The following is a 15,636-nucleotide window of genomic DNA, read 5'->3' as shown; positions in this document are numbered from 1 at the left end:
GTGATGCACAGACATCAATATGATGGATGCAAAATGTCCGTTTATTTAGCTGCGTCACACGCTTATATAGCTCTTGCGCTTCCTGTTCCTGCCACTCCTATGGGGAGGAGTCTATCTTTCCGTCACATCCCGTGATCTTCCGGTCGCCGATCCCTGTCTATTCCCCTACATCGGGACTTTAATGGAAAATCAGTACTGCAGGCTGAAATGCATTGAGATCGCCGCCACCGGTTCCTGGGCACCACCAGCGTTTTTTGCCTGTAGCTTAATTCCTCTTTGCTCCTCACAGCTAATTAGCGCTGGATGCAGAAGCCTTCGGCTGGCGGAGCGGTCCCTGCGCTCTCCTGTGACATTTTGTGCCTGCTTTGCCACAGCCTCCAGACCGAGCCCTCCCACCTCAGCCCTCGCACCCCTTGCCCTCTAATGACAGACGCCTCGGTGGCAGTGGGGGATTGCCCACTGCAGCACCCCTGCTCTCCTATGGAGAGAAAACAAGGTTATTTCAGGGCACGAGGGCGAGCGCTGCCTGGCCTGGCTGCCGGCGTGGTGTTCAGGACGCCCGTCCACACCAGCGGCAGAGCCCCAGCTCCAGACCGTGCCCCGCGTGTGTAACTGGTGCGGCGTGTGCTCCTGGGGCTCTTGCTCCTCTTCCGCAAATCGCATCACGGATGCGGGGTACCCCCCCCCCCAAAATAACGCTTTGTCCCCCGGCTGGGTGGGGATCCTGGGTCAGGGGTCGGCTGGGAGCCGGGGCCGAGGGGCTGCCTGCCTCCCCCACCTCGCCGCATGATCCAGCCTCCCTCACCAAACCCTGCCTGTCGTGGGAACCCCCGGGGCCATGCCCGTAGCTTCGAATGCAGATACCTGCTGTTGTGTGCAAGGGATTAAGAACATTAACCGTCATCGAAAACCTAGCTTGTTTTACAGAAAATGTGTATTTAGCTAATTATTGATTAATTTATACAAACAGAAACAAGCTGACCCTTTTGCAGCAGGCAATTTCTGGTTTTGGTTAAAAGGTTTGGTAATTATTTGTTTACGCTTTAAAACTCAAGTCCTGTTTTTACCTAAAAAATACTCTAAAAAAATCAGAATTCTGCAGCCTTGGGTCTGTGGTTTCACGTAATAAGAAACTAAAAAATTTTTAAAAACTACTTTAAATATAGATTTTCCAGCAATTGCCTTTTCCCTAAGGGACTCACATTGCGAATGCATACGGGCCAGATGCAGAGCTCCCACGAGCCTCCTGTCCTCAGGCACCTGGAGCAGCCTGATGTGCCCCGACTCGAGCCGGTCCCCCCGTGCAGCCACCCCCTGTCTGCAGGCAGCTGCCACCCTCGGGGACACTCACACCGGGGAAGAAATATCTCCTGTGCTCAAGGGCAGAGCTGCAGGGCTGTGCATAAATCACCCGAGGCAATGCCGCCGGGAATCTCCTCCTGGATGGATGTTCCCAAGGGCAGGAGTCCTCTCCAGGCACCTTCTCTAATAACCCCAGCGAGGGGGCTGGGCGGTAACAGCCTCAGTCCCAAGTCTATTCTCCTTCATCTAATTTCTTTTACAAAGGCAGGTGCTAGGAGGTGGCCAAGGGAGGCAGGACTGGGCTGCACAAGTCCTCTCCAGCAGAATGAAACGCCGCCTTTGTGTTTCTGCCCGGAGCAACGCGAGTGCAGTTTCACTTCTGGCACTGCTGGATGAGGAGCTGTAAGTCTCTCCCGGCTTTCAGTGCAAAAGGCCAGGCCATGAGCTGCCAGGCAGAATAAGACAAATTCAGTATAGCAAAAAATGCAAATTCAGGACAGCAGAAACCTTCTGTCACCTGTTTTTTTCAGGATGTCAGGGAATAGTGAAGCAGAAAGTCAGATAAACACCACAAAGACAGGAAAAAATATTTTTGACGTGGAGAATGAGACATTCAAACCAGTTTTGAAACTGAATGCGTTTCACTGAGTTTAATTTTTAAATTCGTGTAGAAGTGAGGACTAAACGTGACATTTCGGGTGGGATTCAACTGAACAAACACAGGTGGCGGTTGTAGATGTGGTGTCAGTCTGTGGCTGGAGGTAGTCCTCCAGATTGCCTCCCTATCCGTGGAGGCAAACAGGGACTTTGCGGCAGTCCCCATCCCAGCCTAAAGCTGATATCTGAACTAGGTCAGAGGGGTTGTGCTGCACCTGCCTCTTCCATTGACGGTTGGGCTTGATGATCCTAGAGGTCTTCTCCAACCTTAATGATTCTATGGTTGCCATGACTGTAAGTGAGGTGGTGGTGGTGACCACGTAGACCTCTGCCCTGAATGTGTCTGAGGGGGATGAGAGCTGTCCCACTCCTTTGCTGTCAGAGATGTGCTGTCTCTGTGTGCTTTTCTTCTGAATCCTTGCGTTAATGGACACATTTCCCCAACCTCATCCCTCTACTCCTCCTCCACCCTCAGACCCAAGTGGGGCCGTGGCTCCTTTCCCTGGATGAAACCTGCCCTGGCAAGCAGAGGACCATCTGAGACACAGCCATTCGCCTCTATGAGTTCTCTCTATTCCATCACCCCCATATCTTAAACATCCTAATGGGAGCTGTCACCTAGCCCTGGCAAAACACCCTGGGCAAATGCTCACCAGCCTGCTGCTTTTGTCCCAGAATGTCAACTCATCGTACTTGAGGTGTTACCAGGTCTCGAAGACTCCAGCCTGGCCCCAGGAAGAGCATCCCTGCAGAGCGGGTGCAGGGCATCCCTCTGCCACCGGAGCGTCCTCGGTTCCTGAGGAGCAGAAACCCTTGTGAGCGGCTGAACCTCTGAACCTGCTGAACCTCTTGGTACTGAACAAAGGCGAGGTATGGGGATATCAGGTGTTGGTGTTGGTACTTTGGATAGTTGCTGTTGACATGTATCTTCATGTTCACTGAAATGGCACCTCTCCCAGCCAGCCTCCATAGACTCACAGAATGATTAAAGTTGGAAAGACCTTTAGGATCATCAAGTCCAACCGTCAACCCAACACTACCAGGCCCCCTAAATCATGCCCTGAAGTGACACATCTACATGGCTTTTAAATACCCCAGGGATGGGGGAGTCACCTCTCTGGGCAGCCTGTTTCAATGTCTGACCACTCTCTCAGTAAAGAAATTCTTCCTAATATCCAATCTGAACCTCCCCTGATGCAGGAAGCCATTTCCCCTTGTTCTATCGCTAGTGACCTGGGAGAAGAGACCAACCTCCCCCCCACTACAGCCTCCTTTCAGTTGTAGAGAGTGATAAGGTCTCCCCTCAGAACACCAGTTTAAAATAATGCCTGCAGAGTATCTCCTTATCCCAGACGGGAGCTGGACTTCCCATCTGCTAAAGCTAAGCTGTAGAGCCTCAGAATGGCTCCTTGTGCTTGCAGCTTCCAGAAAAAAACCTATCATTTGCTGTTCCCCCTGACCTGTCTGGACCATCCCCAGGTGGTTCCCAGCTTCCAGAACAGGAGGGCTTTTGCACCCAGGGGAGTCTCAGCATGGTCAGGTGCTGCAAACCCAGAGAGAGCCTGTGAATCCTGGCTGGGCGTAGCTGGCTGGCTCAGAGGGGGCTCAGAAAAGTCTGGGATGCAGCTGGTCTAGCAGCAGCAAGAGCTAGCTGGGGCCTCAGGACACTCAGACCTACAGCATGCTGTCCTTCAGGCCTCCAAGACATGCTAGATTTAGCTGTTCATGGGCTTGTGGTCGTTACAACAGGCAGACACCGGGTTGGTGAGTATCCCCAAGCAGATTCAGTGTTTATTTCCACCACTACAAGGTGTGGACACCGAGAGAGTGATAAACACCATAGTGCATCTCCCCGCTTTGGTTTCCTCACCCAGCTGCTGTGAGCCGTCAGATGGACGGAATTAATGCTTTGAAGAGCTTGGTTTTGAAGGTGTGCGGTTTCCATCATCACCCAGAAGCCCAGAGAAGCCGGTCTGTGCCCAGTGAGGGCCAGCCTTCTGTGCACGAGAGGCCCAGAGAGAGGAGCCTCTGTGGCTACAGCACCTGCAGTGTGTGACGGTCGCCTGTTGCTGGCCCTGGTGGTCCAGCAGGGACCAAAGGAGGCAACGCAGGAGAAATTTCCCCATTTGGAAGAGAATCTGTGTATTTACACAAATACACCCGGAGTCCTGAAATGTCTCTCTAAAATTATCACAGGGATGTTCATGGCATCAGGAACATCTGGAAACTCAAAGGTGGCTGCTGCCTTCTCTGTATTACCTGTAAAGAAGGAAGGGAAATAGGACTCTGGTATTTGCCAATGATCCCAGTCCCAAATCACTCTCGTCACAGAGCAGGGTGTCAAGTGGTCATTTAAATCAATGAGTCCTCCCCCGGTCCTCTCACTGCTTCTGTTCACCGTGTGCATCCAATGCATAAACAAATGGATAAATAACATTTGTGCTGTCTTTGTGTAGACAAATACACCTGGAAAACCATTCACTGCTGTGTCAGGCATGAACCTTCCTGGAAAACAGCATTTTGCGCATCGCCTGACGGATCCGCTTGTTCCTCACGCTGTAAACAATGGGGTTAAGCATGGTGGGGAGGGTCAGGTAGAGATCAGCCGGCAAAACCTGTGCATGCATGGATACGCCGCTGCCGTGCGTATATGGAGACTATCCCAGGAGCGTAATACAGCAGCATCACGCAGATGTGACACCCCCAGGTGCTGAACGCCTTCCGGCACGATTTCTTCCCCCAGGCAGCTTTAAGGATCATCCCATAGGACACAGCAATGAAAGCCATGTTCTTCCTACTATAAGAGAGGACCCAGCCACACTGTAAAGTCGTCTGGGTCTGGGGTCTGCACACACCAGCTTCGCCACGGCCATGCGCTCGCAGTACGAATGGGGAACCACGCGGGAGCGGCAGTAGGGGAGGCTTGTCACCATCCCCGTCAAGGGGACCGTGAAAAGGAGAGCTCTCACCGCAATGGCCAGGCCTATTTGGGCAGTTGTTTGGCGATTCAAGATGGCTTGGTACCTGAGGGGGTGACAAACTGCGGCGTTAGCGGTCAACAGCCATGGCCAGGAGCACTCCCGACGCCTCTGATGTTGTGGCGTGAACGAGGAACATCTGAAGGAAACAGGCCGTGTACCCAATCTCTGCAGAGTTCAACCAGAACGCACTCAGCATCTCGGGGATGATGCATGTCACCATCACTGCATCGACAACCGCCAGCATGCCCAGCAAGCAACGGATGGGGTCACACAGGGACCCAATGGCAAGCAAAACTACACCATTTCCTACCAAGGCGATGACCTAGCCTGAGCAGAAAAGGATACCCAGGCAGGTGGGGAAAGCTTCCAGGCTGGGGACACCCACAAGGATGAAAGAGGAGGAGATGCTGTTGGGGCAGTGGAAGGGATCAGAAGCCATGCAGGAGAACCTTGCTTTTGTGCTTAAAAAAAGAGGTCCAGTTTTGAGCCCTGAGATGGCCAGAACTAAAAGGGGTAGGGTGGGGACTCTGCATCGGTGCAGGAGCCAAATCAGGAACCCACATTGTTATTAAGATGTGTGAGATGGGAGTGCTACAGCATAATGTGACCAGCTGGGGGGTACGGGTCAGAAATGCTGAATAAATGAGACTGTTATGGCTTAAAAGTTCCTATAAGGTGAAGAAGTTAATGTTTAAAGTTGTGCCCTAGGGATAACCAAGGGATTTTTACAGTTCGTTGCTTGTGAAAGGCTTAATTCTTTGTTGGTTTCTCACCACCGTTCAACTGACATCTTGAAATAAGCCGCAAGAGGAGAGAAAAAGGTCAGCATCCAGCTTCCCTCAGACAGCGCTTCTGCCTGAGCAGCCCTGGCTTCCCTGCAACAGGCCCAACATAGGAAGTTCCTCCAAATTTGTAGGGGAAAAAAGTAGTCTCAGAAAGTGTTGTGGGATGTTAAACATGATCATGAAATTGCCGTTTACTGCTCTGCCTTCGTTCTGCCATTCACCCATGAGAGAAGCCTGCAAAACTAGGCAGTAGTCAGAGAAAAAGATGAATTTCTGAGGTTTATTCTAATGGGAGAAGCTTGAAGGTCATACAGAAACTCCAGGGAGCAATCCAGGAGAGACAAGAGTGTGAGTACAGTGGGCACGATCTGCACATTTGTTTGTGCCAAAACCTTGCTACTGCTTCTGCTGCCTCCCCCCAGGCAGGGGAAAGGCCAGGCGGGGGGTGACCACCCCAGACCCCTGCCTGTTCAGAGAAATTGCCTGCACGATCACACACCAATAGCTTTTCAGCAAGCAGCAAGCTGTGGGGTGGCTCATGGCTGACCCTACCCATGCTAGTGACAACGTGGAGCAAAATTCACCTCATGCAGGATCCTTTAGGCTAAAATTTAACATTAGACACGGCCAGTGTGGCAGGAGTGAGAAGCAGAAGCTAGATAAGTTCAGAATAGAAATAAAGAAGATATTGGGAGACAGCTAAGGAAACCCAGCGTTTGAAGTTTTAAAATAGGGAGCAGGCTTTTGTAGGCTTTGAACCCTCCATTTGAACTACAGCGCAGGCCCAGGTTTGGGGTTGCTGCAGGAGCTGCTGGCTGAAAATACCGGTCAGGACAGAAAGTCTGCAAATCAGGACGTCTTAGAGACTGAAACAGGATCAAAAATAGTTTTTAATTACTGCACATAATTGCTCTGCACTGACCCTCTGCATCCTGGTAACGAGCAGCTGCAGGAGCCGTGTGTGGCTCCAGATTTGAGCACGAGGTTAACCCACGGCGGCTTTCGCCGACCCGTGCTCCCGAGCAGACCCCCGCGGACCAGCCCTTCAGACCCCCCCTGCTGCACAGCAGCGCTGCGCGCCCCGGCATGGCGCAAGCCCCGCCTAACACACCGGATCGCAGGCTCTACACGAGGGTCCCTCCGCAAAGGCTCAGGGCATCATTCAGCTGCCTAAACACCTAGACCTAGAGCCATCTGAGACCCCCCCCGCTGCGTCCCACTTGGCCTCTACTTCCTTTACACCCAGCAGGGTGCAGGTCCCTGCAAACCCTGGGCGATGGTGTCTCTCCCACGTGGGTGCTTCGGGGACATGTGGGCATCCCAGGTGGCTGTGGACATCCAACTACGGGGCGGCGGAACGGCTCCCTGGGGGACTGGGACCCTGCTGCAGTCAGAGAAGAGGTCGAGCACGGAGCCTACAGAGTAACTGACCCCCTAAATGTAGGGGTCTGTCCTAGGGTGAGCTGAGCTGCTCTCCAGGATCCACTGACCGTAGGGGCTGGATCTCGGCTGGCTGCACTCAGTGCTTAGACACCAAGCACACACACAAGCGTGTGTGGACACCTACCTCCAGGCACTTACACGTGTCTGAATCCAGAGCTGCATCCCCAGGTGCCTACGTCCAAGGCAAGGGTATGTTTGCTTCCAGAAGCTCTCGTCCACAGCCAGTGCCTGGTACGATAGTGCTATTAGTATTGCAGCAGCACTGAAGAACCCTGATCACAGGGAATTCTTGTCCTGGGAGATGGAAAAACATAGCACAGAAGAGCTTTGCAGCCTAAGCAAAGGCTTCTGATGCCGGTCTGCCGAGAAGGATAAGCTATTGATAAGATATATCTGTCTCACCCATAGGACTGTCGCCTGGAGGGCTGCAGCAGCGCATCTCTGCATATCTCTAAGTGCAGCAAGGCTGGGGTATTAATCCGTCCTCTGGAAATCCCCTAAGGGACAGCAGATGAGGGTGCAGAGATTAAGTTTTCTGTCCTGTGAGGACATGGAAATTGCCGAGACTGCTTCATCTTCTTTCATTAGTTCTCCCTCATCGTGTCATACCATTGGGGTCTCAGGGTTATGGCGGTCTCCAGAGCCTGCCGGGCGCCCATGAGACCAATGCACAGAACGAAAACTGAGAAATCCACCTGAAGTGGAGAAAAATCCCTTTGGTTTTGCCAGGGAGAGTGAAATGGTTTGGAAAATCTGGCTTTCCACTTTTCTCTCCACTCAGAACCATTTCAGTAAACTTTTATGTCCGTTGACTCCCCAAAAAGGATTCGTGCCATGGAGGTGGGATCTCACAGCAGGTCCTGAGCCTCGGCTGCATCACGCAGCACACAGGGGAGGAACGATGCCTGCTGATCACGCACACCACACGTGGCAGCAACCCTCCAGCGGGTGTAAGGCCTGCCTTTAAGGATCCTTAGCAGAATGCCAGCTCATTAGGGAATAAATCCCTAATTTTCCCTAATTTTTCAGCTTTTTAGGAAGAAGTGCATATGAGAACCTGTGTGTGAGCAGAAGCGCAGTGCAAGAGGAGCGCCGTTCTGAAGTGGAGCTCAGGATTTGTTCACACAGGGGCTCAGCAATGAGGGATGTGTAAGATGGGGGCTGGAGATGAAGACATGGTCGTTCGTAATGTGCAGGGAATGTCATTCCTAGAGATTTTGTCAGAAAGGGAAGGTTTTCCTAAAGCAGGGATTTTGCTCTGCAGATGCATTCCCTGCCCTAAGAGCACTTTTGTTCACAGCCCGTGTCCTGCCTCCGGCTCAGCACTGTCCCAGAGGAATGTGTGTGCACGCGCAGGGGTGAGATGGAGATGCAGCCTCCAAAGCATCCGTTTCCTTGGGCGGTCCCCATGTGAGCTGCCTTGTCCCATGAGCCCTGCTCCTGCGGGCCAGCTGCCCCGGAGAGCCTGGGAGCACAACTGGGACTGCCCGTCCTCATGCACGGCCTGGCAGGCGCAGGCATGGTGTAGGGTGGGTGCATCAGCCCTGACATTGGGGATGCTTCAGTCTCGCAGAGCTTCGACCTCAAAGCAGCCTGCAAGAGCTACAGCTGAGGCCCTGCTCAGGACAGGGCGTTTCTACCATCCCTCATTCAACTCCACGTGGACTCAACATTATCTCTATTGCCACGGTGTCGTGGTTCAGCCCCAGCCAGCAACGGAGCCCCACGCAGCCGCTCCCTCACTGACCCTCCCCATGGGATGGGGGAGAGAATTGCAAGGGCCAAAGTAAGAAAACTCATGGGTTGAGGTAAGAACAGTTTACTAATTAAAATAAAACAGTAGTAGTGATAATAATAACAATAAAATGACAAGGAAAATAATGAGAGAGAGGTGAAACCTTGGGAGGAGGGAATAAAACAAACAAGTGATGTAACCACTCACCACCCGCCGACCGATGCTGCCCGTCCCCGAGCCGCGATCGCTGCCTCCCTCCCCTGGCCAGCTCCCCCCAGTAACATACTGGGCATGACGTTACATGATATGGAACATCCCTTTGGCCAGTTTGAATCTGCTCTCTTGGCTGTGCCCCCTCCCCTCCCGGCTGCTCGTGCCCCCGGCAGAGCCTGGGGAGCTGGAAAAGCCCTTGACTAGTACAAGCCCTGCCCAGCAACAACTAAAACATCGGTGTGTTATCAACATTATTGTCATCCTAAGCCCAAAGCACAGCACTGCACCAGCTGCAGTGAAGGAAATTAACCCTATCCCAGCTAAAACCATGACACATGGTCTCACACATATTTTTCTTGGCCTCCTCCCCCTCCAGGGACCCATGTGCTCTCCACACCTGAACGAACCCAGCCAGCCAGAAATGCACCTGCCCCTCCATCCTGCAGGGTCTCTGCGTGTTGGATGGCAGTGGTGCCTTGCAGTTTCTCCTTTCCAGATGCACAAAAGGGCACTGTGTCCTGTCAAGTGGTGGGAACCTCTTCAGTGGCCAGGCCACGTGCTGGGGCAGGGGCGCGGGGTTAGGCTGCAGGTGGGGAGCATGCTTTCAAGGAAAACTCTTATATTCAGGCTGATTTGCTTGGAGTTCGTTTCTCTGGTTGATCTGTCTCGGTGGCAGATCAGGAAGTTTTGGTACACCCAAAGCAAGGCTTTCTTCCCAAAGGTGGTCCCCCACGCTTCTCACTCACTTCAGAACCTGTCACGTCATACATGGCAGCGTGTTCCTTGCTTTCGCACCCAGGAGGTTCCTGGCCGCTGATCTGGACCACAGGGTACAAACATGGACCTTTCCCCAGGCTGTTTGCAAGGGGAGACCAGTCGGCCACACAGGTCAACACAGACTGAAAACACCCCCACCCCCAAACAGCATCCTGTTCTCCCCTCTGGGTAATTAAGGTGAATGCTTTTAGAGGAAATTGTATATACATATATACAATGTGATATACGAACTTAGATGCGCAGTCTACCCAGTAGCTGGTCCTGGGTCCCTGGTCTCCCCAGTTGCCTCGTGCACACACACACGCGTGAGTGGCTCTCTCCAGTAGCTGCTGAGTCCGACGGCAGCACCGGTCCCTGATCTCATGGTGTCTGCGGTCGTGTAGCTTGAACCCCCCCAGTCCCTCCGGGAGCAACCAAACCCTCTGGTCCCTCCAGCAGCCAGCCCAGACCCACAGCCTCGCTGATACCTGGCTCCCACCGCTCAGCCTACTCGCTAGCTGGCGCTGCTTGGTGTTTGCTGGTAACGGCACACTGATGCACGGACCCACACCATGTGTGCACCCCAGTCTCTCCGGGTGCTGCACTCTGGGCTCGTGGGCCCCTGTGGTTCGTGGTCCCCACTCCAGCAGCTGGTGCTCAGCCCTCCGGGCTCACGCATGCACACAGAATTGGGGACCCTCACCCAGGGATGCGGTTAGAAATGGAGTTTAGTGAGAAGACAGGACAGGCTGTGCTGATCAGGCGCTGGGCATGGAGAGACAAGCATGCGGACCAAGGCCGTGTTTACATGTGGCCGGACCCTTTCATCCCCTTATACTGCTGTTTTCCCACACTTGTTTGCCCCCAGTCCCCCTCATGCCTCCCATTCCCAGCCTGTGGTTCCTGTGTCTGAGTGCCACACAGTCCCAAAATGCTCTTCCTGGCCTCCCACAGTGCTTGTCCCCCCACCCCACAGGCAGTACCCCATGTCAGTTTGCAAGGAGGGAGACCTACTGCCATTGACCAGCCTGGAGGGCTCACACCCAGCCGTGGGCTGACCATCCTCTGGGACAGCCTGGGAAGCAGCTGGGCTGGGGGCTCTGCTGCCTCTGAGGGGGATATCGGGGTTCCCCCTCCTGCTGCGTTCCCCTGCTCCTTCGCGTTTATGGAGGTGAACCTGTAATTGCACCACCTCGCAGCCCCGGCGCCTGGCAGGCAGGTTCCTGCTGCAGATCCCCGCAGGATGACGGCATCCACGGTCGTCGTGGTTCAGCCCCGGCAGGCGGCTGAGCCCCGCACAGCCACTCACTCAGGCCTCCCCACAGTGGGATGGGGGAGGGAATCGGAAGAGTAAAAGTGAGAAAACTCATGGGTTGAGGTAAAGACAGTTTAATAATAAAAAAGAAAAGGAAAAAAAAAAATCCCAGAAACAACAACAACAAAGAAAAACAAACCCCAGAAAAACAAGAGATGCAAAAAACCCCAGCAGCTCACCACGAGCCGACCGATGCCCTTAGTCCCTGAGCAATGGCAGCCCCGGCAAACCTCCCCCACGCCCTGCAGTTTTTATTGCTGAGCATGATGTGATATGGTCTGGAACATCCCTTAGGCCAGCTGGGGTCAGCTGTCCCCGCCGTGTCCCCTCCCAGCTCCTTGTGCACCCCAAGGCTCCTTGCTGCTGGGGCAACGTGAGGGGCAGAAAAGGTCTTGAGGCCGTGCAAGCGCTGCTCAGCAGCTAATAAAGCATCTCTGTGTTATCGGCACTGCTGTGGTGGGTTGACCACGGCTGGGCGCCAGGTGCCCACCAAGCCGCTCTATCGCTCCCCTCCGCAGCAGGACAGGGTCCCCTCCCAGGGTCTTGCCCATCCCCAGCCCACTGGGTGAGTTGGAGTTGGAGCCCACTGGGAATGCGGGAGAGACAACCCTGATGCTGTGCGAGCACTGCTCAGCAGCAGGGGTGTTATCAACACCCTTCCAGCTGCCGACACAAAGCACAGCACTAGGGGGGCTGCCGTGGGGAAAATTAACCCCATCTCAGCCAGACCCAAAACATCATCGTCCAAACTGCTATGAAGAAAATTAACTCTATCCCAGACAAAACCAGTTCCACGGCGCACGGAGAGGGCTGGTGGAGCAATGCAGAGCCCGCTGCCCCTGGGCAGGACAGAAGTGCAGCGGTGCCCAGGGACCAGCGGGCACCTCGGCTGGCTGTGCTGGCCCCCACGGCACTTCTCCCGCACAGACGGACCGACCGCCACTTCCACTAGGGCGACTTTACCTGTTAGAGCTTGGAGATGGCGTCAAGGAGATGGCAACAGGATGCTACTGAACTGATGCTCTGGTGTAGCCTGGCTGTGGGGGTGGAGAACAGAGGCAGGGGAGGGTCAGAGAGATGTTCAGCTGGTTTGCTTTGGTGGGAGATTAGATACAGCGTGTGCTGCGTTTGTGCATTCAGGGTGGTAGCGACAGTCTGTGGGTACCTGCTCCCGGCTCACCGAGAGGGAGGGCCCGTCCTCAGCAGCCTGGTCTGACTTCGTAGGTGACCCTGCTTAGAGCAGGAGGTTGGACTAGAGACCTCCCGAGGTCCCTTGCAGCCTCAGGTATCCCGTGGTCTTGTGTTCCCACGTCCCTTATATCTCTTGGCCTGGCTCTGCTGCACATAGAGCGACAAGTTAAGGAAGCAGCTATTTTGTGTGGTCCAGCTGCACTAAGTCATTTTGCCAGAACAAGGCGAGGCGGTGGCTGCAGTCGTATGTATGCTGGGAGATCTGAGGGAGCTGGACCACCCAGAGGCGCCGTGCCAATGCCACTGCCTCGTGCTAGGGACGGGTGGGAGCGCAACCAGCTGAAGCCCTTGGTGCTGACCTGAACTCACTGGGAGCCGACATTTCAGACCTGTGTCTGAACAAAACAGATCCACACCAAGGTCCAGCAGAGATTTTGGCCATTCTAGGGAGGGAACTTTGTCTTCGTGAGGCCCAGCCCTATGCCCTGAAGGCCAGGCCCAATCCCTCCTGCCAGGGGTCTCCTCCGGGAGCTCATCCTGCGGGCTCTATCACGAATCTGCTTCATCCTGATGCCGTAGATCAGGGGGTTGAATGCTGGTGGGATGAGGAGGTAGAGATCAGCCAACAGGACCTGGATGTGGGGTGGGAGCTCCCGGTGGTACCTCTCCATGTACATGGAGAGCAGCCCAGGGATGTAGAAGAGGGCCATGACGCAGAGGTGTGAGCCGCAGGTGCTGAAGGCTTTTTTGCGGGCTTGTGGGGAGGGGAGGCTGAGCACAGCTCGGAGGATGAGCACATATGAGAGGGCAATGAGCAGCGAGTCGAAGCTGCCCACGTAGGTGGAGACGGAGAGGCTGTAGGTGCTGCTGAAGGCAGTGTCCCCGCAGGCCAGTTTGAGCACGGCCAAGTGCTCGCAGTACGAGTGGTCCACAACTGCCGGGCTGCAGAGAGGCAGGCGTTGAATCTGGAAGGTGAGGGGGCTCATTAAAACCACAGCCCTGAGCAAGGTAGCCAAGCCAATGGCAGCCACAACGGGGCTAGTCAGGATGGACAAGTACCGCAGCAGGTGGCAAATGGCCACGTAGCGGTCAAAGGCCATCGCCACCAGCACCCCCGACTCCATCACGGAGAAAGCATGAACAAAGTACATCTGGGTAAGGCAAGCACCCAGGCTGATGGCAGTGGAGTGAAACCAGAAGATGCCCAGCATTTTGGGGGTGATGGAGGTGGACATCACCAGGTCAGTGACAGCCAGCATGGACAAGAAGAGGAACATGGGCAGGTGCAGGCTGGGATCAGCCTTTATCACGCACAGGAGGGTGCTGTTCCCAGCCAGTGTGATGAGGTACATGATGCATAAGGGGAGGGAGATCCAGTGGTGCAGGTGCTGCAGCCCCGGGATGCCCGTCAGGTGCAGCTCCGACAGCGAGGTGTTGGTGGGAGGCGAGTAGGGCATGGTGGTCACTGCAGGAGCCTGGGGGAGGAGAGCCCAGGCACACAACGACAGCCATACCCTGGGTCACGCCAAAGGTCCATCCAGCCTCAGATCCTATGTCCAGCATCAAAAGCAGACCCTTAGGGAAGAATATGAGAAAGGAAACATACCACGATACGTCTCCCGAGTGCCTCCCCACCTTCCAATGATTTGTAGCTCAGGGACTTCCAGAGCTGGATGTGGTTTCTCTGTTTTTATTAACCCCACCTGAGAAACCCATCTAGTCTCTTCTGTGCAAAACGCTAGCACCCACCCTGTCTTTTAGCAAGGAGTTTCACAAACTAAAGGCACCTTTTGTGAAATAACCCCTTTCCTTTCCTGTGAGCCTGACATTTGCTGGTGTCACTTGATGTCCCATAGATCCTGTATCAAAACAAGCAGAGAAGATTTAGCCTAGTCATTGTCCTTCTTCCACGTGCCACCCTGAGACGTGGAAGTAAACCTCAGATGATGGAAGTTTTACTCCAGACCTGCAGTAGAATTTTTAACCCCTCCCTCAGGACTGACTGATTTTCCATCCTCATCTCCCTTTTGTCTTGCTCTGTAGCTAGAAAGATGGAGCTGAAAAGGACCACCTGTGTCACAGAGCCGAGTGGCTGTTGCTTTAGGTGTGACAGCTTATCTTACCCAGAAAAACTGGTAGTCATCATCCTCTGATATTTTGCTTTCATGCATCTGCTGGAAGATAGCAGCAACCCTCCACCCTGCTCCAACAGCTGGGAAATCGCCTCTACTTTCCTCTCTCAGTGTATCCCTGTCCAGTTTCTATCACCTCTGAAGGTGAATCTGAGTTTGCTTTTCCCTCCCTGGCATTTTTACTCCAGTGTGTCTATAGAGCCACACAGCCCAGCCTGGCACGTGCCAAGCAAACTTGCGCCCTTTCACAAGACCAGAGCTCTGCTCAGAGTTGCACAAGCTGTTTTCCTCTTTACACCTTCCTCTAAAGCATCTTTCTTGGCCATACCTGGTTAGGGTCACAGCCCGGGTCTCACAAAGGGGCCTCTGATGGCACACAACAGTCTCCCCAACACCGGTCTTTGAAGAGCTCAGCTTCCCATGTGCTTTCAACACTCCCACACTTCTGAGATCCAGTTGCCCTCATTACCTTCACCTCTCCCACTCAGGAAAGAGAGGCATCGGGGTTTCTGTTTCCCAGGGATGCAACCTGTCTTGCAGCCAAATTAATTGCTGTTTTCCAGCAGGACCTTGCAGGCAGAGTGTGACATGTCCAGAAAGCATCACATTATCGAAGGTAGATCTTCCCAGGCAAATCTGATTGCTTTCTTCCCTGCAATTTATAAAATACGTTAGCACGTTAAAGTGAAGTTTCTGAGCAAAACATACTCTCAGAATTGCTTGTTCAGTGGAACATAGGTAGGATGGCTGTGAAGGGCAGGGGCAAAGGACTGAGCTAGAGGTCTGCAGTTTGAAGTGCTTTGTGGTGGGCACTTCATGGAAAATAGTGGCAAACTAGAGGGAGTTCAGAAACAAGGAAGTTAAGCTGGAGAGCTGAGTCGACTGGCTCAGCTGGGAACAGTCTTGAGAAGAGCCTTGAAAAGTTGCCTAAGGTTTTTTTCAAAATCCAGCTGAATTTGTTTTGTAGAGCATGAGGCCAAGAAGCATGGGACTGGAGAGGGTCATGGGGCCTCTTCCAGGCTCTTTTGTTTTTTTAAATCTTTTTTTTTTTTAATAGATATATTTTTAAAGTTTATAAAGACATGGCTGCAGCAGCAACTCCTTTTGTGCTGCTTCTATTTAAAAT

The 15,636-nt window shown here is 53.6% G+C and overlaps 1 protein-coding gene and 1 pseudogene across 1 annotated transcript; both read right to left on the bottom strand.

Moving 5' to 3' along the window:
* Window positions 1–4,431: 4,431 nt before the first annotated feature.
* On the bottom strand, window positions 4,432–5,379 carry LOC142052036 (olfactory receptor 52I2-like; annotated as a pseudogene).
* A 7,442-nt stretch (window positions 5,380–12,821) lies between these two features.
* LOC142052035 (olfactory receptor 52K2-like) lies at window positions 12,822–13,835 on the bottom strand. The gene has a single exon (XM_075081882.1). It carries the CDS (start codon window positions 13,833–13,835, stop codon window positions 12,822–12,824), a length of 1,014 nt encoding a protein of 337 aa, XP_074937983.1.
* Between the last annotated feature and the right edge of the window lie 1,801 nt (window positions 13,836–15,636).

This window comes from Phalacrocorax aristotelis, chromosome 1 (genome assembly GCF_949628215.1).
Source record: "Phalacrocorax aristotelis chromosome 1, bGulAri2.1, whole genome shotgun sequence".
NCBI lineage: Eukaryota > Metazoa > Chordata > Aves > Suliformes > Phalacrocoracidae > Phalacrocorax > Phalacrocorax aristotelis.
The sequence above is the reverse complement of the archived record's forward strand: the minus strand, read 5'-3'. Positions and strand labels throughout refer to the sequence as shown.

What these genes read in the sequence shown, in the direction of transcription:
- LOC142052035 (XM_075081882.1), bottom strand. Translation starts at nt 13,835, where the DNA reads ATGCCCTACTCGCCTCCCACCAACACCTCGCTGTCGGAGCTGCACCTG.